The sequence below is a fragment of the Schistocerca nitens genome, chromosome 5, assembly GCF_023898315.1.
Source record: "Schistocerca nitens isolate TAMUIC-IGC-003100 chromosome 5, iqSchNite1.1, whole genome shotgun sequence".
NCBI lineage: Eukaryota > Metazoa > Arthropoda > Insecta > Orthoptera > Acrididae > Schistocerca > Schistocerca nitens.
In genome coordinates this window covers 882,353,204-882,378,610 of record NC_064618.1, presented here as the reverse complement: position 1 = coordinate 882,378,610, position 25,407 = coordinate 882,353,204, and the positions used below count along the sequence as shown (strand labels likewise).

The window sequence follows — 25,407 nt, the reverse complement described above, 5'->3', positions numbered from 1 at the left end:
GCACCTGTTAAGTCGCAGGTGGTCTTGCCTATGCTGCTTCAGCATAGCGTTGGGTTCGTTCTCTTGCTGGATTCCGTCATTTTGTTTTTACCATTGACAACATGACTGCCCTTTTACGTTTTTAGCCTTTTCCCTTTTATTGTTCTGACTTTCCTGAGATTAGCGGAATGGACCACATTTGAAACAAGGGACTGATGACCTTGCTGTTTGGTCCCTTAAACCCCAAACAACCAACCAACCATGCACCCTGCTGGGCTGTATGGCTCAGTTACTCTCTGGCCAGGACACAGGATTATTGGGTTGTGATCACAACCAGTTACCCAAGTGAGAATGGATGGCTTGTGCTCCTGATCAGGTTTCACTTAGTAGTGGTATCGGAGTAGTGCACTAGTGCAGGTGGCATTTGTTGCTATAAAACAAGAGGGAGAATCCTTTGAAAAGCATCTCATTTATATTCATATAAAGAATTGTAGTATTTAACTGGAACACTGAACTCTGTGACTGGGTGTTTGTGTTGTCATCATCATCATCAGCAGCATCCTCATCATTCGCGACAGTGAACAGAATTGGAATGTGAAAAAATTGGGACTTGTACAGGTGCTGATGACTGTGCAGTTGAGTACCCCACAAACCAAACATCATCATCACTGAAATCTCAAAAAAAAACTTACGGTAAAGTGAAAGGTTTGTAGAATAATATATTATAGTATCATTTAAATTTCTAGTGATTTTTGGCATTTTTCCTGGCAAAAGAGAGCATGAAACTGTTTTTACTCCGATTGTGTGTTTACCTTGTGTGCCACAAACAGCTATTTTGGTAGACACAATGTGCGACTTGTCGGTATTATGGTTTTAGATAGAGCATTCCTGTATTGTATGCATTATTGGTATTATGGATATAGATACAGCAGTGCTGTGTACAGGAGAAGGGAAGGGGGTGCAAGGAGCACTCGATGATGGTACAAATATAATTAGAATGGTAGGTAGTGCCTTGGAGAGAAAAATAACTTCCTTCACAGTAAATTTTATCATGTCAATTTCACCTGAAGAGCTTAAGGACAGTTCACTCAGCTTGAAAAAGACTTTTCACAGAAAACTATTTTCATGTTGTGAATACAGTATCATAGTTTGGCCACAACAACTGACTGCGAAAATGATAGATGATTTACAGAAAGTGTGCTCAGATAACTAGCTTGGATTCAAGTCCCTCCAATTTGCTGAAAGTAAGAAATGTAAGAAATTTGTGTGTGCTCCATGTGCTATCTGATACCAATGCCAACATCAGAAGATTTAAGTGCACTGGTAGTCTTGAACTTTTAACAAAACAGGTGTGCGTTGTAAACTTACTGGTCAGACAGACAGATTCAGGCAATGACTACTAAAGTAAGTGCAAATTGAGTACAAAATATGAGAACAAAGCTCATAATAGGAAGACAGAAGAGTAGACAACTGAAATATCTCCAGCAGTAGAACCAAAATATTCTCAACATTGGGGAAGACCAATACAAAAATATCCAAATTAAAAAACTGTGAGTACAGTATGTTTGAAAGTCAAACTGTGCTCATCTCCATTGAATATTGTTCTGCCATAGAACTGAAACTATGCCTGAACAAGAGAGGAACTAAGTTTACATCTGGAGGATACAGCAAGTCATCCCAGCAATAACGTTATAAAATCAACCACTGAATGTAATAGGGGAACTGATAAAATCTTCACCATTACAGTAGTGCCTTTCTTCACTGGAGTGTAAGTGACCTCAATGTTCACCTGGAGAATGTGATACTGCGATTGCAAGAAAGGCTCGTCTAATGCAACCTGTAGAGAAGACAACTGCAGTGGCAAAAGAGTGGAAGGTGGGATCCTTGTACTTTTAAAATACTCTTCCCAGTAATTGCTTGCCTTATTGATGACAATAGTTTTTGCTGTTGTCACTGCCTTCAGTGGACCAGTTTTGCATTAGTAAATTCTTTATACTTACAAAACTGACACACCAAGGAGGCCCTCAATGAGGTGGTTGATGGGAGGAGCTGAATCCATGAGAGTTGTGTGCTTTCCACCAGTATTGGCTCTTTTCCATTTGTTTACCAACTTTAAATAACAGGCAAGACTGTTTAATTGGTCTAAAATGTTAGATTGTTTCAAACTCAAGTTACATATAACATTTCACCAGCTATTAACTCTGTTCATCACTTTTGCTTTTGTAGAGATAGATGCATTTGGCACAGTGTTCTCTGCTGGCTAAGGTTGACATTGACCAGAAAACAACCAGGAGTGCTCGCTGTCACTCAATTTCTATCAATTTGACACCTTCCATTGGTCACCTCGTTGAGAGCCTTTTTAGAGCATGTGTTTAGTAATACTGACTGAACCCCACAGATTAAGGATCTTGTAAAGCTTGTCAACCAAATTCCCAGATTGTATCTCCTTGTGTGATTGTGATACTCTCATAAACAGAGTACAATTTTCTTCCAATCACAGAAGAAATGGTATATTTCATCATGGAATCATGGCAGAGTTCTGACTCTGATCTAGCTTTCTGCGCTGTGTAACTCGCAGGTATTGTTCCGGTACACCTGCACTGTTGACTGCTTTATATAGATGAAAGTTAGTGGAATTTTAAGCAAATATTACAGTTCTAAGGTGGTGTATACTGTAGATCCCAGCATGGCAACAGGTTTTGTTACTTGGCTATTTTTCCCAAACAGTGCCTGCAAGATTGTCTTACTTAATCAGCGAGTTTTGTTGGATTCTGAACTGTATCCAATTGCAGGAGTGTGGCTCCAGAAAGGATGATAGATGCTGTCAGAGGAAGAATTCATCTGCTCAGATTCATCGAACGTAGTTTACAAGCCATTCAGCAGCTGGACCCGTCAGAGGAATCAGTCTGAAACGTGCAGGATAATCTGGCGCAAAATACAGTGCGGTCGTACCATACTGAAATCAAAAGAGCAGTTGTCATTTATGTGCAGGCAGGAAGTACACTGTAAGAATATAATTGTTGATGTGTAACTGCACTATTCCTCCTCACTTTTTAATATAATTGTTGAAATGTCCTGCATTGGTAGGAGACAAAAAGCAAATTGCAGTGTAATTCCACATCATGGCTAGAGCAACCACTCTGCAACTACAAATACACGAAGAAGTTATTTGTAGCAGATGTGGAATAGGGCACTGTCCTCGATGCACAATTTTCACTTCCGTTGAGAGAAGTAGAAGGATGCAGTATGTAAGATTTACTTTACTTTGTTCATTAGCCTGGCTGCTCGAGGAATAAGAAATATCAGTAATTAAATGAAGTTTAGTAGGTTATTCGACCTTGGGTGCTCACAATGATAAAGTGTTCCCTAAAGTAAACAATATTTTGCATTACCCAGTGAAGGTAAACTACATTACGATCTGTAATGATTCAAACAAGATTTGCGTGCTGGTAATGCCTTAAGAATAGCTCTGAACCAAGTGAAAGATTCCCCAAGTGTGCAGTTTAATTTTGCAGTGTTAATGAAACAACAGAACTACAAATATGCATTATGCAACAATCAGCAACAGTTTTTGGAATATTTGCACATTATTGAAGTGCGCAGATGTAGTAGAAAATCGTAACATGAAGTCCGTGCCTAATGAGTCAGTCAGTGACTTCGTTTCTTGTAGTGGCCAGAGTACGTACCCTAAAAAATCCAATGTGATTGAATAGACTGGCCTCATAAATATAGGAAAATAATGTAAAAACAGTGAACTCATGCAACGCATTCTACACAAATGGCTAGCAAGAAGCAGGACGGGGCTGCTTCTTACCACTCACTCAGTGCGAGTAGGCCACTCGGGGCAAATTCTTACTGGGCATAAAATAAAGATGCCTCTCCCAGATCATAATTCAGAAGTTCTTTTTTTAGGGAAAACTGCGAAAGTGCTTTTTTAATTAAAAAAACTGTCAAAAATAACACTATTGTAGCATTCTGCAGTAAGCTCAGTATGTGTGAATGAAAGGTTGCAGATTGTACCCTTGTTTTTTGTGTTACTAAGCACCAAGTTGATAAATAATTGCAGTTTAGCAGCATCATTTTGTTGTAAGGCAACAAACCATATATATTGTTGCTATATGTGAAAAGAACAGTCATGAGAGAGAATGAGAGAGAGAAAGTGATATTGCTACAGAAAATTCTTTGACAAACTTTTGTGCCAGCCATGTATAACCGTGCTCACGTAGTTGGTTTCCTCACTAGACTAATTTACTGTTCAAAAACACGCATTTCTACACAATTCTAAAATAGATGATGTCATTATTATGAAAGTTCTGAGTGTTCTCTCTGACAGTGAATGACAGTCTTACAGTTAACAGTGTAAGTATTAGTGAGTCCAAATTCTTTTGGAAAGTGGTTACTGTACAACAGTACATGAGGAAATGAGCCTGGCCATTGAGTTGTGTCTCCAAGAAGCAGATTGGAGTCCGTCTTGCCACCTACATACACAATGTCAACTTGGAAGGGCAGGTTGCTTAGTAATGAAGTAGCAATAATGTTTGAAAGCACTTGTACGGAAGTGATTTATGGTGCACAGATCAAAGAATCCACCGAAAACATGCATATCGTCACTGATAAAATCTTCAGACAGACAGTTGAGAGCCGGATATTGTATCAAAAATGCAGATTATCCTACCCACTACAAAGAACAGTGTAAAATATTAAGTACACTTCTTGAGAAATCTGAAAATTTGTTTCTCTACTTTAATAAATCTAACAATGAAATCAAAATAGTCTGTGAGTTAATAAGGAGCTGACTGATGATACATCTCTAATAGTAATCAAGATTTTAGGTTGAAAATCCTCAGTTAATCTGTTTCACTTCAAACAAGGTTGGAAGGGGGAGAGTTTTTATCGGGACCTAATGGAAAATTGACATATAGTCTTACAAAATTATCAGTAATTTGTATTCATCCTTTATAGTACAACCAATAGCAGTTTCTGATACTTTTGTATGTACAATTTTCAGGTATGTCACATATAACAGCTGGCTACCTCAACATGCAAACATTGCTGTGAAGATTCTTTTGGCGATGACTTCTCAACCGTCTTCACAAAATCAAATGGTAACCCAGTTTACTTCGACAGCTGCGATGACAGCAGAAATACGACAAGGATTTGTTGAATGCCTGGAAGCGAATGAAGAGGAAAGTTTGGTAATCGACATTTTACTTTTTTCTTATCTTTCTTCTCCTTCATTGCACATCATCTTAATCATAGTTGCCTTAGTGAGAGTTCTAATAATACTTTTATTTTTGAGTTCAGTTACATAAAATTGTCATTCACCATTAAACAGTTAGTTTAAGCATTATTTATTACTTCTTGTAAGTCTGTTTTATCTAGTTATTAAGGATAGAGGCTATTTCATTTTAACCTAGTTACAAGGAAGACAGTGCCAAAGAAAATGAGCTCTCATTTACAGATCAAAACCTTATAATTAGCTCACTGTCCGTGCAGCTTTCCTTAGACTGTACATAACTGCTGCCTTCCACCAAGTTAGGAAGAAACATTGGACTGGTATTTGCGTCAGCAATGTTCAAATCTCTGCCGGGTCTTCCTGATTAACGTCCAACATTCGTGTCCTCAGTCACCTCAGATAAGTGCTAGAAAAGGCACTCCAACAAGGTATAGCTGATTTTATGCCTCTTTCTCATCAAACACAAGCAACTACTCCCTGTCTTCAACTGCTGTTACAAGTTAAACTGTAACCTGCCTCTTCTCATCGTCCCTGGCAGAGGTAAATGACAAACACCTTATCGAACTCTGCCAGAGTTTCGATTTTGTGAATCAGATGTATGACAAGTAAGCTTGTTGGCATGGAGTTTTATGTGCATTTCAGATTTATTAAATGTGATGATAAAGCATTGTGTGTTCAGAGTAGATAATGAGTTCGGTACCTGGATTCTGGGCAAGATTTTATCACATATTAAGAAGCTTTCTGAAAGTATTTGTGTGGAGTGTAGCCATGTATGGAAGTGAAACATGGACGATAACTAGTTTAGACGAGAAGAGAACAGAAGCTTTTGAAATGTGGTGCTACAGAAGAATGCTGAAGATTAGATGGGTAGATCACGTAACTAATGAGGAGTTACTGAATAAAATTGGGGAGAAGAAGGATATGTGGCACAACTGGACTAGAAGAAGGGATCGATTGGTAGGACATGTTCTGAGGCATCAAGGGATCATCAATTTAGTATTGTAAGGCAGCGTGGAGGGTAAAAATTGTAGAGGGAGACCAAGAGGTGAATACACTAAGCAGATTAAGAAGGATTTAGGTTTCAATAGTTACTTGTAGATGAAGAAGCTTGCACTGGATAGAGTAGCACGGAGGGCTGCATCAAACCAGTCTATGGACTGAAGACCACAACACACACATAAAGAAGCTTCTCAAATTTAAGCTGAAAAATGCCAGAGAAATGCAGTAGCGTATATAGTTAAACTTCTACCATCTCTTAGTTTAACAGTCCTGCTGAAGCATTAGGGACCCTCTTGGGCAGACATGGACATTTAATCTGTAATTTGTCTATAATGAAATAGACACTAAATTTACATTGCCAAATATACAGTCAGGTTCAGTTGGTTAACAGACTGACATAATCCAGGGCTGAAAGAAGATGCCATCTGACTGGACTGGATTCCAGTTGAAGACTTGAAAGATTAACAGTTTATGCAATGTTTCAGTGGTTATTAAAAGAAGAGAGGACATTCAAAAAAATATTTCAAGGTGTGGCCACTTGCTGACTGAGGGGCAGATCTCCTCTGTGAGGATGGCGACGGCTGTCGAACTTCACCAGTCCGGGAATGAATACACTTAACAAATGCTGCACCTGAGAAGAATACACAGCAACATGTATTTTAATAAGCATTTTGTAAGCAGTCTTGATGACTTCCCAATAACTGTAGGAAGATAAAAAGAACGGGACCCCATGCCTCTCAGTTCCCGAAAGCTAGCAAACAATTTTTCGTTCAGTATAATTTACAGGGCCAACCACCTGGCTACAGTGACGACGCTGGTTCTCGCCAGAGCACCGAAATTAAGCACTGTCGGCCTTGGCTAGCACTTGGCTGGGCGGCTGTCTGGGTACGCAGAGTGCTGTCGCCAAGCGGGGCACACTCGGCCCCTGTGAGGCCAGTCGAAAGCTGACAACGGCCAGGAGAGCGATGCACTGACCACGTGTCCCTCTGTATCTGCATCCGGTGACACCTATTGGCTGAGGATGGCACGGCGGTTGGTCAAACTGTTGGATCTTCAGGCCTGTTCAGATGGAGCGTAGTTAGTTTAGTTTATAGGTTATGGGAGTACATCGTGTGTACAGTTGCACTGAATGGTGTGCATGTTTCACATGCAAAGCAGTGTGACAGCTAGCGTCTGACATTCAGAAGTGTCAGTCCAGTGACAAGTGAAGAACTGCTTTTAGTTTTTTCCCGACTTCACTTGTCTCGAAGGGTTTCGATCGTGAACTTATCTACTGCTTCTTTTTACTGTAATGTTACACAGGCATTCAAACTATCTTTAAGTAGAAACATTTGACTTGTATCGGTTACTACCCACGTGTGTGCACACATAATGACTGTTCCCTGGCGCACATCACAAAGCTGTGTAAAGCTGAAGTTGCTAGAAGCACAAGTAGAGTAACTGGACTTGGACTTTGCTTGCACCTTCCCCCTCCCCCTTCCTCTACCACCCATTGTTTTGTGTAATCAGTATTGCTACTTCACCAGTTTATTGAGATTAACAAGACTTTAGAGCAAAGAAAAAGTTACACATTTCAGTAATTCCTTTTTGTATGGTACAGTTCATTGCTTGGAACAGTAATGATTCTTCATTTGTTGTTTCATTGTTGAACATTGCAAAAGCCATAACAAATACAAAATATATTATTTACACTTTTGTTGCTTTGGCTCTTTTGGCATAATGAGGCTGTCTCCATTTAATAACAGAAATCGAGAATAAGTATCTCCATATTGGTAAGAGAGAGATCTTGTGGACTTGTTGCTCAGCACAGTCCAGTAAGAATCTGCTGATGCTTTTCTTCCCTTCATCTCTGCCACTTTTCCATTTTAGTCTTCTTCTTCTTCTTCTTTTCTTCCCCCTACTTCATCTGCCCTCCTCCAACTTTGTTCTTCCTTCCACCTCCACAGAAACAGAAAAGTGCTACTACAGTCTCATTAATTTCTACTTTTGAGTTGTAGAGGTTCAAAAATGCATATGGTAGAATGTCCCATACATTAAAAATATAATGTATACTTTTTTGCTGAATGTCATATTTTCTTTGTTCCACAGAATGTGGATGGTGAAGAGGTTTTGAGTGTACAAGCACAGACAAAACTGACAATTATTAAATTGTTGCAACAGTGCCTTTGTCATCCTCAGCCCAACCTAGCACATTATCTTTTTGGATTCGACCTTAAGAAGAATGTTAAGAAAACAATATTTCATCATGCAGGTTTGTTCTATTTGTTTATTATGAATGACTTTTGTAAATTTCTTAATGCTACTCAAGCCACTTTACTTAAACACAGTATATAAGTTTGTGTGTCACATACAGATATTACATTTTATTAATAGCTTTAACTGTTCATTTAGTGTGCTTAATTGATTCTGCCCGTGGTTGTGTTTTCAACGTATTCTGGTTTATATTAGTATCATATAGTAACATATTGCAGTTTTTGTATTTTTTGAGTAAATTGTTATGTACTACTTTTTAAAATGAGTTGTAGGCTGAAGTTTATTAATTGAATGAGTCAGGCAAAGTTAAAGCTATATGATAGGCAAAATTTAATAAAAACCATGAATTATTATTGTTTGTGTGTGATCATCATTACCTTAACATGTTGGTAATAAGTAAAAAGATGTCTCTGTGATTCAAGAACAGGACTTAACATTCAACACGTGCACTGTAAACATGGGGCAGTGCACACACTTCAGTGCTGTTATTGAATCTCATTTTACTCTGTAGTTGAGGTGTATAGAGTTTTTTTCCTGGAAAATTTTGGAAAAGCTCTGAAAATTGGATCATTTAGGTCAGTAAACATATAATTTATTTGTGTAGTCAAAGAATTTGTCAACTCGTTCTTTAAAATCTACTTTTAAATTCTCTACTTTATTACTTATGGCGTTGAAGTCATTCTTCAAAGCACCCATGCCTTCGCATAGATTACTAAATTCCTTGCTTTGAGAGTCGACTTTGGTGTTTAACAAACCTAAATTATCATTTGAGTATTTAATTGAGAATTTACCAAGTCTAATTCTTTACTTAGTCACACTTTGAGCAATTAATTGAGAATTTAATGAGTGTAACTTAAGACTCTGAGCTTTGATTAAATTTATCAACTCAGCTAAGTCAGGCACTTCTTTGCTAATCTTCATTGCCATAGCTGGGTCTTGAGTTTCCCCAACCTGTTGTATACTTTCCATACTTTTATATGCCTTAGCTCTTGCAAGAATTTAAAACTAACTTTAAATATGATAATTACACAACAACAGTTCACTCAACAGTATCTTGTACCACTTCGTACTAAAGTAATCAAGTAGAATTCTTGTTGCGTAGGTGAGTGTATGTGGAGGCAGGTCAGCACTGGTGAACAGCAGCTGGTGCCGGCGGCGTCGGATGTTTTTTGGTTTCCGCGTCTGCGTCCTCGCGATGTGTGAGAGAGCAGTACACTCCCCGCACTGGATGTTCTTAGCTGAAGCATTCTATGCGTTCTTCTTCTTTGACAAATATGTTTCTTTACTATTTTTATCATTGTGAATTTTTCATTTCTTCCATATTTTCCATTTAAATTTTGCTCCATTGGGTACTTGAACATATTCCAATGTCTCGGAGTAATTCCCTTGCCTTATGATGATTGGTCACTATGGCAACACATAACAGCTTCTTCTCTCGTTTTTGACTGAAAATTCCTGTTTTCTCGATCCTCTCACACAGGTCGTCATGTTCTAACGTTCTGACAATTTATTGTGAGTATGGATCTGGGTTATATCAGCTTATTCCTCGAAACCACCTTCCACTTCTTTACGAGGTGACTTAATTTGGAATTTGAAGCCACTTTTCTTTACCAAATAGCCGGCTGCTGGAAACCCTCTTGACTTCTTCTCCGTCGAATAACGCTAGGTACAGGAATTTTTAGACTCTTTCTACTTATGACATAAGTAGGCATACAAACTTTACTTTTCGTCCACTACGATGTATTTGACCTCCATACACAATAAAAATCTCACTTTCCACATGAATAGGTAACTTCCTGCAAGTCTCTCGTACAGTCGGACGTTTGTAACAAATTGAGTTACAGTTGAAAGAAAGTTGGCTTGGATACCATGACCTTTCTTAACATGAATCATAAAATGAGTGTTGCCTCTAACAAGGTTGCGTGAAGAGACTACAAGAGTACCTTTTTTCAACTGTTCTTGTTTTAATAACAATAGTCAATGACACAATAAGCACGGAGCTGCATATAAACTCCACAGTTCTTCCTTAGACACTCACTAAAACATCTAGGGATTGCCCGACAGGTAACTGTCGGTGCCGTCCGACCACCGCGTCTTTCTTCCCGCGACTGATTTTAAACCTGCACACACAAACATGTGACGTGCAGTAGGTAGAATTGTACCATCCCACACCATATCCAGAATATCGTGTGTTCGAGACAGTAGAAGGCTGAGTGGTTCTAGAATTAACACACAAATTCTCGAATCACTACAGTGTGCGTGTAATGACGAAGGTGGAAAGAAATGACATTAGCCTAATCTCACTCAAAATACTCCATGCTGCACGTTTTTGTTCAGTACGTCGACAGCATAAATGAAAGTGCAGTGTGTGTCGAGAGTGAGGTTCCAGTATCCTTCCAGAAAACAGTCTGCTGGTGGATATTAACCTGGGACCACATGTCTGATAAAAATTTTAGTTTAGATGCGAATTGGACAAGAAATCGGATACAATTCTTTAGCTGTACTTCTGAAGCATACACTAGCACTTTATTTGGGTATATCCTTCTAGTATGTCACCTCTCTACATTCATAGCAGATGGCATTGTAGTTTTCATATTTTGATGAAAATCACCTTCAATCTTGTAAAGCAGTTTGTCCCGAGAAAATTGACCAGCCTCACTTGAGCTACAACGCAGTCTGACTTGCTGTTCTCAAACACAGAATGAGCTAGTTGACATTCACAAGTAGCTGGAAATTGTCTTGACTAGCCAAAGGATTGGAATCTGCTGTGAATGGTAATGTTTAGAGGGCTGTCAAAACTCACATACGAGAAGTACCAGTGCTGCCTCAAGTACTGTCCTCTTCTGTGGATCCTGTCTCCTCTACAGGAAGTACGAGATCTGTCACTACTCGTCCACTCGGCTACGAGTGTCGTGTCGTCAATGTTAGGGCTAGGCGCCTGCACGGGATGGACGAGGACTGGGAATGACTCGAGGTGGTGTACCGATGCCCCAAGCCAACGAGATTGAGGTGCTGTCTTAAACTGAAACTGAGCCAATGAGAGACACTTCATCCGCAGGGAATCATCCTGTTTTGTGTGTCAACAGGAGGAAAATGCAACAGAGTAGTGGTCTAGATTAGATTAGATTAGTACTTGTTCCATAGATCATGAATACGGCACTTCGTAATGATGTGGATCATGTCAGGTGTCTATACAAGGTATTAAATTACACAAAATACGAGGGCGGTTCAGAAAGTAACCTCCGATTGGTCACAGTGCGGGTTGTGGGGGGAGTAGCGACGCCATCTGTGCGTTCACGCACTCAACAGGTCAGTCGGCATCAAGCCGTGGTCGAGTGAACGTCGTACCTGCGCTAGTTTAGTTTTTGTGGCAGTTTGAAATGTGTGCTGCAATAGAAAACCCCGCCAAATGTGAAGTGTGTGCTGTCATAAGGTTTTTTACAGCCAAAGGATATTCTGCAGCAGCTATTCATTGTGAGCTTTGTGCCATGTACGGACCAAGAGTTATGAGTGAAGGAGTTGTCCGTGAATGGGTACGTTTATTTAAAAGTGGACGAGAAAACGTTCATGATGAAGAGAGGAGTGGTAGACCATCATTGGTGACTGACGAACTCGTTCAGACAGTTGATGCAAAAGTTCGTGAAAATCGACGTTTCTCAATGTCTGAGTTGTCTACTGGTTTTCCACAGATTTCTAAGACTCTCTTGTACGAGATAGTGACAGCAAGATTGGGTTACCGTAAGTTCTGTACACGATGGGTGCCCAAAATTCTTACCGACCACCACAAAACTCAAAGAATGGCCTCTGCATTAGACTTTCTGTCACGTTATGAGGATGAAGGAGAACCATTGTTAAACAGAATCGTGACCGGTGACGAAACCTGGATTAAGTACGTGAACCCTGAGACAAAAGAACAATCAAAGATGTGGGCACATTCAAATTCGCCTACCAAACCAAGAAAAGCCTCGCAAGATTTTTCTGCCAGAAAACTGATGGCAACGGTGTTTTGGGATGCCAAAGGGGTGTTGTTGGTTGAATTCATGGAATGTGGTACGACCATTAATTAAGACGTGTACTGTGAAACAATAAAAAAGTTACGACGGGCTATACAGAACAAACGCCGTGGTATGCTGACTTCCGGTATCGTTTTTTTGCACGATAACGCCCGTCCTCACTCTGCTCGCAGAACAACGGCCCTTCTTGAGTCCTTCAAGTGGGACGTTATCAACCATCCACCTTACAGCCCAGACCTGGCGCCAAGTGATTATCACCTCTTCATGCATTTGAAGAAATGGCTCGGGTCACAGCGGTTTGATGACGACGAAGAGCTCAAAGATGCGGTCACAGGCTGGCTCCAGGCACAAGCGGGTGATTTTTATGCAGAAGGAATTTCAAAGCTTGTGAAGAGATACGATAAGTGCCTCAATCGCTATGGAGACTATGTAGAAAAATAGTGCAAAGATGTAGTTGTAAGATGTATATATTAAAATATTTTTATTTAACTTGGTGTATTTTTTTAAATCAACCGGAGGTTACTTTCTGAATGGCCCTCGTATTACATGACGCTCAATAGTATTTTATTTTTATTTATTTATTATTATTATTATTATTATTATTTTTTTTTTTTTTTTTGTGTTTGTGTGGGGGGGGATTACCCACTTACTATATCCAAAAATTCATCTAATGAGTAGATGGAGTTGCCATTCAGAAATTCTTTTAATTTCCTTTTAAATGCTATATGGCTATCTGTCAGACTTTTGATGCTATTAGGGAAGTGACCAAAGACTTTTGTGGCAGCATAATTTATCCCCTTCTGAGCCAAAGTTAGATTTAACCTTGAGTAGTGAAGATCATCCTTTCTCCTAGTGTTGTAGCCATGTACACTGCTATGGATGATCTTGGATGAGCTCCAGCAATTATTCTGATTACAAGCTTTTGTGCAATGAACACTCTTTTACTCAATGATGAGTTACCCCAGAATATGATGCCATTCGAAAGCAGAGAATGGAAACAGGCGTGGTAAGCTAATTTACTCAGATGTTTATCGCCAAAATTTGCAATGACCCTAATAGCATAAGTAGCTGAACTCAAACGTTTCAGCAGACCCTCAGTGTTGTTTTTTTTTTTTTTTTTTTTTTTTTTGCCCCCCCCCCCCCTCATCACTGCATACACCTAGAAATTTTGAATATTCTACCTTAGCTACTGATTTCTGATCGAAGTCTGTATTTATTAATGGTGTCATTCCATTTACTGTGTGGAACTGTATATGCTGTGTTTTGTCAAAGTTTAATGAGAGCCCATTTGCAGAGAACCACTTAATGATCTTCTCAAAAACATCGTTTACAATTTCACCAGGTAATTCTTGTCTGTTGGGTGTAATAGCTATACTTGTATCATTGGCAAAAAGTACCAGCTTTGCATCTTCGTGAATATAGAATGGCAAGTCGTTAATATATATAAAGAACAGCAGAGGACCCAAGGCCGAACCTTGCGGCACCCCATTCTTGATTGTTGCCCAGTTTGAGAAATCACTAGTTTTTTGCATATTATGTGAACTGCTTACTTCAACTTTCTGCACTCTTCCAGTTAGGTACGATTTAAACCATTTGAGCATTGTCCCATTCATACCACAGTACTTGAGCTTATCTAGAAGTATTCCATGATTTACACAATCAAAAGCCTTTGATAGATCACAAAAAATCCGGACAGGTGAGTTTCGGTTACTCAGAGCATTTAATATTTCATTAGTGAAAGTATATATAGCATTTTCCGTTGAGAAACCCTTCTGGAAACCAAACTGACGTTTTGTTAAAACTTTATTTTTACAAAGGTGTGGAGCTACTCTACAATACATTACTTTTTCAAGAATTTTGGATATGGCAGTCAGAAGAGAGATTGGGCGGTAGTTGTTGACATCAGACGTATCCCCTTTTTTATGAAGTGGTTTAACAATGGCATACTTCAGTCTATCTGGGAAAATACCCTGCTTCAGAGGGCTATTACATATGTGGCTAAGAATCCCACTTATTTCTTGGGAACAAGCTTTTTATCCTGCTGAAAATGCCATTAATTCCATGTGAGCTTTTATTCTTGAGAGAGTTTATTATCTTCCTAATTTCAGAGGGAGAGGTGGGTGGAATTTCAATTGTATCAAATGGTGTGGGTAAGGCCTCTTCTATTATCTGCCTTGCTTCTTCCAATGAACATTTAGGTCCTATTTTCTCTACAACATTTAAAAAATTATTATTCAAAATGTTTTCGACTTCCGGCTTGTTGTTTATCAAGTTTACATTCGCTTTGATGGTGATGCCGTCATCCTGTACTCTTGGTTACCCTGTCTCCCTTGTAATAATACTCCAAATTGTTTTGATTTTGTTATCAGTGGTATTAATCTCAGACGTGATGCACATGCTTCTGGACCTTTTAATAACCTTTCTTAATGTAGCACTGTCAGCAGTTCAGATGTCCTGGAAATATTGGTACCACTTATTGAAATGGCAGAAGGGATAGGAAGGAACACCAAGTACACTCAGTGTGTATGCCAGTAGGCCTTATTCACCTTGTGGAAGAGGCTATTCTGGCAGCCATTGAGGAAACAGGGTGCAACCAACAGTAGATTGTGGTGCACGTTGGAACAAATGGTACCAGTCATCTGCGTATCATTCCAGTGACTGGCAGAGAAGGTTGAGAAGACCAGCAATCCTCAGGAAGTTTCAACAAAGCTCATGATCTGCAGCATTGTCTCCAGAACAGATCATGACCCCCTGGTTCTGAGTTGAGTGGAAGACTTAAACCAGAGACTAAGAAGGTTCTGAAACAAGCGAGGCTGTGACTTCGTAGACTGGAGTCATAGGCTTGAGAATTATAGGGTCCCCCTGAAAGGGGGATGTGCACTACACATCAGAGGCTGCTACCCAGGCAACTGACTATGTGGGAAAACAAAAGGTGTTTTAGATTAAGTGACTCTCCATCCAGTCTAGATAACAGTAGCTGTAGGGGACCTGGAAAAGTCAGTATAAGATCCAAAGAAGAGCTGCCTACAGATGATAGTATTAAAGTTTTAGTGATTACCTGCATAAGCATTTATAACAAAGTGACAGAGTTGAAAGTACTCCTAAAAAGCAGTGCTCAAAGCTGATTAAAACCTGAAACAGATAGTTGTGAGCTATTTGGGGAAAATCTGAGTATATGTATTAAAAGGATAGACTAATGTTTATGTATTAACTGGAGGTAGTGTATTTGCTGCAGTTGATAAGAAACTCAAATCCACTGAGCTAGAAATCAAATACGCATGCAAGGTTGTCGGGGCAAGACGCAGTATCAAGTGTAAATTTGTAACAGAATTCTTCTATTGACTATCAGACTCATACATAAAAACAACCAAAAAATTCAGAGAAAATTACTAGTACGTAAGTTCTCCACTCGTACTATCATCGTCAGAGGTGATTTTAATCTTCCAACAATCAGTTCTGAAAGTTGCTGTTTTGTAAGTAGTGGGCCTGGTGAGAGTCTGCAAAACATCACTAAATGCCTTCTCTGAGGACTACAGTGATTTATATGTTAAGCAAACTGGATAAAGAGACAGGATTGGCTTATCTCAATAAAGAACTCAAAATATTTAGCCATGGAGAGAAGCATGTAGAAGAACTGTGGTTCAGGTTTAGAAGAATGGTTGACCATGCACTTGATAGTTACATACCTAGCAGAACAGTTCATGATTAGAGAGGCATTTTGTGGTATATAGTCACTTTGAAGAAACATCTGCAGAAACAGACTACAGAATAATAGATGTAAAACAAACCATAGGTCTACAGATAGGCAAATGCTGAATGACACGCATTTTGCTACCAAGGGGGCAATGTCAGAAGCCTTCCATGACATCTATAGCAGAATATTATTAAAAATATAACAAAAAAAATATAGATAAAAAAATCCACTCACCAAGCAGTGGCAGCACACACACACATAAGAGATTGTTGTGATGGGCAAGTTTTCGGAGCCAGTGGCTCCTTCTTCAGGCAGACAGGTTGAAGGGGAAGAAAGAAAGGTGAAGGAAAATGACCACAGAGTCTAGGAAAAGGGGTACATTTCGGGAAAGTCACCCAGAACCACGGGTCAACGGAGACTTATTGTACGGGATGAAAAGGAAAGACTGATTGTTGGGGAGTGCATCAGATGAGATTTGAAAACCTGAGAGCACTCCCCAGCAATATCTTTCCTTCTCATCCCATACGGTACGTCTCCCCTACTGTGAAGCGTTCTATGTGGGAATGACCAGCAACAAACTGTCCATTCACATGAATGGACACAGGCAGACAGTGTTTGTTGGTAATGAGGATCACCCTGTGGCTAAACATGCGTTGGTGCACGGCCAGCACATCTTGGCACAGTGTTACACCGTCCGGGTTATCTGGATACTTCCCACCAACACCAACCTATCCGAACTCCGGAGATGGGAACTTGCTCTTCAATATATCCTCTCTTCCCGTTACCCACCAGGCCTCAATCTCCGCTAATTTCAAGTTGCCGCCACTCATACCGCACCTGTCATTCAACATCATCTTTGCCTCTTCACTTCCGCCTCGACTGACATCTCTGCCCAAACCCTTTGTCTTTAAATATCTCTTCTTGTGTCTGTATATGTATGGATGGATATGTGTGTGTGTGTGCAAGTGTATACCTCTCCTTTTTTCCCCCTAAGGTAAGTCTTTCCGCTCCCGGAATTGGAATGACTCCTTACCCTCTCCCTTAAAACCTACATCCTTTCGTCTTTCCCACTCCTTCCCCTCTTTCCTGATGAGGCAACAGTTTGTTGCGAAAGCTTGAATTTTGTGTGTGTGTTTGTGTTTGTTTGTGTGTCTATCGACCTGCCAGCGCTTTCGTTCGGTAAGTCACATCATCTTTGTTTTTACATATAATTATCTATCTATATGTTTGTGCTAATGAGGTTATTTGTAATGACTGATCTGACCTATTCCACGGCAGCATCTACTGGACATGAGAATCCCAGTTGTTTACACACAAGTTTTATATGTCATATTCATGATGAGTGCTATGATATTGAAACGTTGTTTGAAGAACATTTAAACAAGTTGAAACTTCCTGGCAGATTAAAACTGTGTGCCCGACCGAGACTCGAACTCGGAACACTTGCCTTTCGCGGGCAAGTGCTCTACCATCTGAGCTACCGAAGCACGACTCACACCCGGTCCTCACAGCTTTACTTCTGCCAGTATCTCGTCTTCTACCTTCCAAACTTTGCAGAAGCTCTCCTGCGAACCTTGCAGAACTAGCACTCCTGAAAGAAAGGATACTGCGGAGACATGGCTTAGCCACAGCCTGGGGGATGTTTCCAGAATGATCTCATTCTGGATTTAAACAAGTTGCTAAAAGTATGTTTACATAGTTGCCATTGCAACTATATGTTTGATTGGTTGTTTGTGGTTAACAGTTAATTTAGAACATAAGATGATTTGTTATGAGGACACACACAAAAGAAAACTGCACTCTTTATTTGAAACAATGAATTGAGATTGGGAGGAGCAGATTTGAAATCTCTGTCTGTACCATCCAAATTTAGGTTTTCCATTGTTTCTCTAAAACAGTTAAGAGATGATTAGTAAGAAAAAGACATTGCTAATTTCTTTCTCCATCATTTACCTATCTGTGCTTATCCTTTGTCTCTAATTAGTTCATTGTAAGTGGTATCTTCCTTCATTTCTTCTTCCTGCTGACAGATGACTTTTTACCATAGGTCATTGTCAGATTATTTTTGTCTGTTTCGAGCTCAAGCTCCATCTCTAATGACCTTTTCATTGACAAGAGGTTAAACTCTAATCTTCCTTTTCCTTTGAGAAATTTATGCTAGCAAATAAACTAACAGCAAATGTGTTGAGAAGGAAATTATATTTTGCTACAGGTATTACTTAAATGCATATCGGGTTAAAAAGCATAATAGTTGGTCGTATTTAGACTATGTAGCCCATTTGTTCTATTTGATTTATTTATTAAGCTTAACTTATATTTGTTGCCTGTGGCACGACGACATAATTGTATTACAGGTGTGAAGGGAACGCCACGCACATGCCTTCATGTGATGTTATCTATCATGGATGCAGCTGTGACATCAAAAACTACATTGTACATGGTACCACCTCATCCAAGCTTACTGGAAACCTGTTACAGTATGCTTTATTACCTGTGTGCCAACAACAACACCAGGGAACCTGTGCTGAACTACCTGCGCACCTGCAGCAATTTCTTGGCTCGACATCTTGCAGCTGTTCATTTTGGTCCAGAATACAGTTGTAAGTGTCTTACTTTTAGACATGTTTCCATGTAATAACTGTATCATATATTTTATTCATGTAAACATGTTGGATTTTATTCTGATAGTCTACTTGTACATGAGATGCAGCTGATTGTGAATTGATTACCAAGAAGTTGTAAAAAAATTTCTAGAATTTGTTTGCCCTTATCATTCGTAGAGAGTGGTCTTAACAACAGCATGTTTAGAAAGAGGACTTCTGTGGTCCCCGTTCTCAGTGTTGGATTGCAGTACTTTCCAGTATCACATTAAAACTGCCAAATAAGAGTAAAAAACTGACATTACATTATATGGATATCACAAGTACAGTGTTTGTTAGGTTTTGTACATATTAGACATAAAAAACTATTAGCTAGCAATGTTGTGTCTCTTGTTTTTTAGAGACACTAAAGGAACTTAGCTTTGAATGTTGTGGATTATAAAATTACAGTTGTGAAGTCTAATGTGAGATACTTTTAAAATAATGAAATAAATTTGGCAAGACATCTGTATTGAACCTCTTAATCTAACTGTTGATGTTGAGCTGTTGCTTGACAATCTTCCACAGCACTCTGTCAGGAAAACAAAAGAATTGTTGCATCATTTGAAGCAGATAGTACTGAATAATGAAAGTGTAGCCAAAGTAAAGCTACAAGAGGTATCTCACTCTTGAAGCACATGCTTGAAAAATACAAAACTTCAAGACTGTCATGAGCTGGCTGCAATATGAGGCAGCAGAATTTTATGCAGAGATAAGTTTTCAGCTAGTCAAGATACCAGCCATTGTGGCACTTAGGACTGCTGCTGAATCACATTTTGTGTTTTCCACAATATTTCCTCGGGGCAACTGCTAGACATTATCGGATTGTATCTGCTGGTTTCTGCTGTCGAGTAGCAGTAATTGAGAGATATTTTAACTGATTAAATCTGGAGAGTGTTTGTATAAAGAAGTTATATTAAGGTATAGGTTTATTTTTTTTAAATATTCCTTAAAGTTTGCTGTATTTTATTCATAGCTTTATAAAGGCTACATTTCAGAAAACCCTCGTCCAGAAACATTAGTGATTTATTATGAATGTTGTATTTCTCATTATTTTTTTATAGCATCAGAGCTGAATCAAGTAGCATGGCTACTGAAAATAATAGCTATTGAATTAAGAGAGACAGCAGCAAGCAAGCAGATCCCTCACCTTACCAGTCTGGTTGACCTTCTAGTTCGTGAGCCAAGTAGCCCTCAAGAAAGCACACAGGAGCCTGTGAGAACATACAAGCTAATTGAAAATGAGCAATACCTCTTCAGGCCCAAAGGACTTGGTATGTAAATACTGTGTAATGCATTAACTCACTGGTGAAGACTGACAAATTTTATTGTGGTTACTTCACTGTGATCTATTTATTATTTTAATTTTATTTTTCAGTTTTATTTAATTACTTTGAACAAAATATAAAATTGTTGTAGATACTCACTTTGGACCCCTCCCATGCCTGAGAAAAAAAGCTTTGGTTTTATGAACTATGGTAACTATATAGAATGTATTTGGAGACATTAATTCATTTTGTAGTGAGGAATACTTGTTTTATGACAAATAAGTTATTTTCAGAAGTTTAGTAATGGTTAGTATATGCTAGAAGACAGTACCGCACATTGATTGTGTACTTAATCCCAGGACGAGAGCACTACAGCTACATTGGCACTCTCTCAAAGGAAAAAAGTAGAATGACCAGTCTCTGAATTGAAATACTAATTTAGACCTTTTCATGTGGAAGGACAAGGCAGAAAGTTCATCCAGTTCACCAGGAATACTGAAGTTCTGTATGTTACCCTAAAAGTGGCTTGGTATTTATACCATGTCATTACTTCTGTGAACTTCAACCAGCATCTTGGCTCCTCTTATGGTGTATTCTTTTGACAGATAGGTCCATTTGAATTGGACTGTTGAAAGCACCCTTTTTTTATTAATAAAAGTCTCTTTCATTGGCTATTTTAAATGTTTACATATCCTAAGGACGTTTCCAGCTCTCTAAATTGTGTTGGTATTTGCATTTTGTTAGACTGCAACTTGCAGCATGCATCATGGCAGATGTCAACCTTTCTATGGCCACACTGCGTGAAACTGGATCAGGACTGACTGATAAAGTGAAATATAAATAACAATAAAACAGAACAGTAAGAGGGACAGGCGTCGTGCAAGGAAAAATTTCTCTAAACTCTTAATTAGGAGTTAGAAAATGTGTAGAGGACTATATAGAATTCAGAACGGTCTTGTTCACAGACTCTTGTGATTTATGCCTAAAGATGACCCTACCAGAGTGCTGATATGGATGTTAATTGCCTTAGTGTGTGTCATCGAAAAAAACCTTTACTTTATATTCAGGGAAAGCCTAACTGGAGTAGAATATAAGTCTGCATATATCACCTGGGAAATCCATAAATAAGAGTATAGGTTGCTAATGAGACACCAATGTAAAATAAATTACTCTAAAAATAGAATGGACTGAGAAACACTGGGAGTAGAAAACAGTGGGTGTTGCCATTTTGAAACTGCAGTGAAGACATTGTAAGGTGCCATGATGGTTGAAGTTCACAGAAGCAGGCACTAATGTGTCATTGCTCCAACCTCCAGTTGTCATCAGTGTGTCTTAGGTTGGTAATATGCTGTGTTGTGGTGTGCCATGTTTGACATACAATAATAATTGGATATTCCTGGAAGGTACAATACATAAAATAAGGAAAGCGAAACCACTTGGGTATAGCAGAATGATGTGTGGAGCATTATACACATAACAGAAAAGCTAGTGTGAATACATTTTCCTGTTGTGTGTTTCTGTGCTCCACACATCAGTCCACTATAAATGAGTAGTTGCTTTTCCCTTATTTTACGTAATCTTTGACATATTGCTTTTACATTTCATGCATGTATCAAATGTGTTAAAAAATTTGATATTTCCAGTACTTTTGAGTTACATCATACAGCCTTCAGTTTTACAATTTTTATTGTAGGTGTCACGCAGAAGCCTAAAAGTCGTCAGACGTTACTGGTACTGCTCCATTTTCTTGATTTCCAAGTGCCAGGAATATCACAGCCAGCGTGGGAATTTTTTGAACCTGCACAGATATCACAGGTAAAATTCCAACAAATAAAAAAGAGGGAATTTTCCTGTATCAATTTCAGCAATGTCTTTTCCATTAATGTATTCTTTTATTTATCTCCCATAACAGCTAATTGCAAAGTGTCAGATATCATCAGTTAATGGAAATCTTGTGGATGTGAAAAAGTTGCACAAAAGGTTAATGGAACAATTGCAAATACTTCAAAATACATCAAACACAGCACAGCGACCACTTGTCATGGGAGAAATACAGGTAGGAAAAACCTTATTTTTTTATTTTTAACGAATCTTATCACATCATTCATCTGCATTTCCTGAATTGTAAAACAGCAGAGGAAGGCATGAAGCTGAAAAAAATTGCTGATTACTGTTTCATACCATCTTTCGTAGCGTTACCTTACTGCTAACCTTACTGCTAACCTTACTAGGATATGTATCTCAAAATTAAAGCTCACTCTTTGTGCTTGTTTGTTTTCAAATAAATACGTTTTGAAGAAGGATGCTGCTGTGAGCAAACACAGTTTTTCTCTCTTCTTTTCACCCGTACGTGTTACGGTGAAGTTTCACCATTGTTAGTGTGCGAGACAGCAATTTGGAATAGCTCAATTTGCTGCAGCTCTACTCTTTAAATAATGTTTTATTTCCAGAATGAGATTTTCACTCTGTAGTGGAATGTGCGCTGATATGAAACTTCATAGCAGATTAAAACTGTGTGCGAGACCGAGACTCGAACTTGAGATCTCCGTCTTTAACGGGCAAGTGCTGTACCATCTTAGCTACCCAAGCACAACTCACGACCCATCTTCACAGCTTTACTTCCGCCTGTACCTTGTATCCTACCTTCTTAACTTCACAGAAGCTCTCAGGAGAGCTTCTGTGAAGTTAGGAAGGTGGGAGAGTAGGTATTGGTGGAAGTAAAGCTCTGAGGACGGGTCATGAGCCGTGCTCGGGTAGCTGAGAGGTAGAGCACTTGCCCGCGAAAGGCAAAGGTCCCGAGTCTTGGTCCGGCACACAGTTTTACTCTGCCAAGAAATTTCAATGTTTTGTTCATTTATTAACTTATTTAGTTCGTTTCCTTCGCTGTACACACAATTTATGTAGCTTGTGTACAGAACTGTCAAATTTTCATTCATATAGCATTTCACTTAACTTATATATTAAAAGAGAGAGAGAGAGAGAGAGAGAGAGAGAGAGAGAGAGAGAAGTAACACTGTGCTGCCTCTAATAGGCACGTGTTTTTTTTCTCCACACTCACACAAGCATTGTGACCAACTTGAAAGGTCTACTGTCACCTCTGCATTGTTAGTGTTTAGAATCGAGGAGATCGCAGGAGCGAAGAACTGCGATGTTATCCGTATGTCTGGGTAGGGTTACCCATTAATACAGGCGCATCTGGGTGATAGAAGTGGTCGAAAAGCTCGACAGAGTCAAGCTTGATAGAAGAGCGGTGTGAAGGGCAGAGGGGAAAAAAGTGCCAAGGGAAAAAAACCTCTGCGACAGTGTCAGGTTGGGTAGTAAGGGCAGTAGTGGTTTCTTGCTATCTGCAATAGATCGTGCAAGGTAAGGTTATGTTAGCTGTTGGGTATCGTGCATCAGTACCATAGAAGCAATGCCAGATTGTCATGGAATGATCAGTCCTTTGTTGGGAGTTTGTATGTGTGTTGTGTGTGGCTTCCATGTGATTGCCAGTTCTCATGGCAGAGGCTCAGCTAGCAAGCTAGTCAGTGGCTGATGTGCAGGGGCTCGCCTCATTGTGTCATTTGCGTAGTTACGAAGTTACCATAGATGGTTAGTCCCTAAGGAGTGTCTTTGGGCGCTTGTGTTTCCATCTATGGTTGTGACCGTAGTTGCCCAGGTGTAGGATGTGAGGATTGTTAGAGTGACTTGATTTCTTGTACAGTCGTGTGGCGAGTTTTTTTGAATACCTCCTGGAGAGTCTCCAGTCAGTATTCTTGCTGAAGGTCCGCTGTCCGTGTGTATCGGGGAGCATTGCTTATGATACGTAATACCTTGTTCTGTATTTTCTGAAGGCGGTCCAGGTGTGTGGATGCTGCGTATCCCCAGACAGGAGCTTCGTATGTCATCAGCGGTCTAATCAGTGTCATGTATAACGTCCTAGACACCCTCCTATTCAGTGTACTATTCCTGTTGAGCATACTTGTATGGCATGTGATACATCTGTGATAGTTTTCCTGCCATTAATGATGGTTCAGAACCAGAACTGGTAGCACAGATAGCAAAGTGTTCCATATTTTATAAAAATTTGTACATGCTGTTGGCCATTGTCTAAGCGAGATGTTCACTAAGCTTCATTATTCATAGTATACTTTATCGACTGCTGATGACAATAATATATTTAGTGCATATGTAAACATTTTACTTAAATAAATATTCATAATTTATGATACTGTGAACTATGTTTGAGTTAAAATTCAAACCTGCTAATAATAGTTTGCTTGAAGTTTGATATACAATAGCTTATTTGAAAGCTCCCTCCCCTTCCATCATTCAAAGAAACATTTTACTTTGTCCAAAAGTTAATATTTCGAAAGTAATTTGTATTGAAAATTTTTGTCTTGTAGAATGTCCCATTCTTAAAATGGAATACTTTCCGAAATACAGTGTTACAGCTTTGTTGCCCCAATTATTCCATTTCCAAAAGCGTATACTTTACTAAAATAAAAGGTTAGTTTCTTGTAACAATGAATATAATCAATTTTTCACAATATAATGTAATTTGATAGACGAAAAATCTACTCGCCGGTAGCTGCAGCAGAACACACATATAAAAAAGGTTTTACTTATGTAAGCTTTCGGAACCAGTAGCTCCTTCTTCCAGCAGAAGGAGAAGGGGTGAAGGGGAAGGAACTGGAGAGCTTTAGGAAAAGGGGTGGAGTTTGGAAAAGTTGCCCAGAACCCTGGGTCAGGGGAGACTTAACACATGGTATGAGAAGGAAAGACTGATTATTGGGGACTGCACTGGAGGAGCCAGTTACATTTGGTTAGTTTATTAACTAGTCCAGCTACAAACCCCCCCACACATGTTAAAACTGCACTCACATAAAATAGTACCTATTATTGTTTCGTTTTTTAGTTTACTGCTTTTGTTTGAAGGCTTACAGCCTATGTAGCTTGCCAATCTGTATTGATAATTAAGTGTAATACAAGACCAGCAAACTGATCATCTGAGGTAGTTACGAACAACAAACACGAATGAAGTGAAAGTAAATTCCGACTAGACTGTGTACAGTTATTTTACGCTGAAGTTCCTAAAAATCTGTGTGGAATAAAGCAGAGAAGAAATTCGACAAGACAGAGCGTACGAAAAGAGTTGGTAAGTTACAAGTGGGTATCATTTTATTTTATGTTTATCATGCAAATTTTTACCCTGTCTTTGACGGAAAATAAAGTGAACCCCTTGACGATGGTGAAATTTCACCAAACCGTTTATGGGCAAAAAACTGTGTTTGATCATGACTGAAACCTTTTTCAAAACATATTTACTGGTTTAGGATGTATGTAC

The 25,407-nt window shown here is 39.1% G+C and overlaps 1 protein-coding gene across 1 annotated transcript in view; it reads left to right on the top strand.

Moving 5' to 3' along the window:
* LOC126259578 (nuclear pore complex protein Nup205) overlaps nucleotides 1-25,407 on the top strand; it is a 325,077-nt gene that overhangs the window by 211,903 nt on the left and 87,767 nt on the right. Inside the window, exons 17-22 of the mRNA XM_049956486.1 lie at nucleotides 4,988-5,174; nucleotides 8,303-8,465; nucleotides 18,529-18,774; nucleotides 19,878-20,087; nucleotides 21,775-21,896; nucleotides 21,994-22,137. Of these exons, the coding sequence (XP_049812443.1) occupies nucleotides 4,988-5,174; nucleotides 8,303-8,465; nucleotides 18,529-18,774; nucleotides 19,878-20,087; nucleotides 21,775-21,896; nucleotides 21,994-22,137 (1,072 nt within the window). The remainder of the gene's footprint in view (nucleotides 1-4,987; nucleotides 5,175-8,302; nucleotides 8,466-18,528; nucleotides 18,775-19,877; nucleotides 20,088-21,774; nucleotides 21,897-21,993; nucleotides 22,138-25,407) is intronic.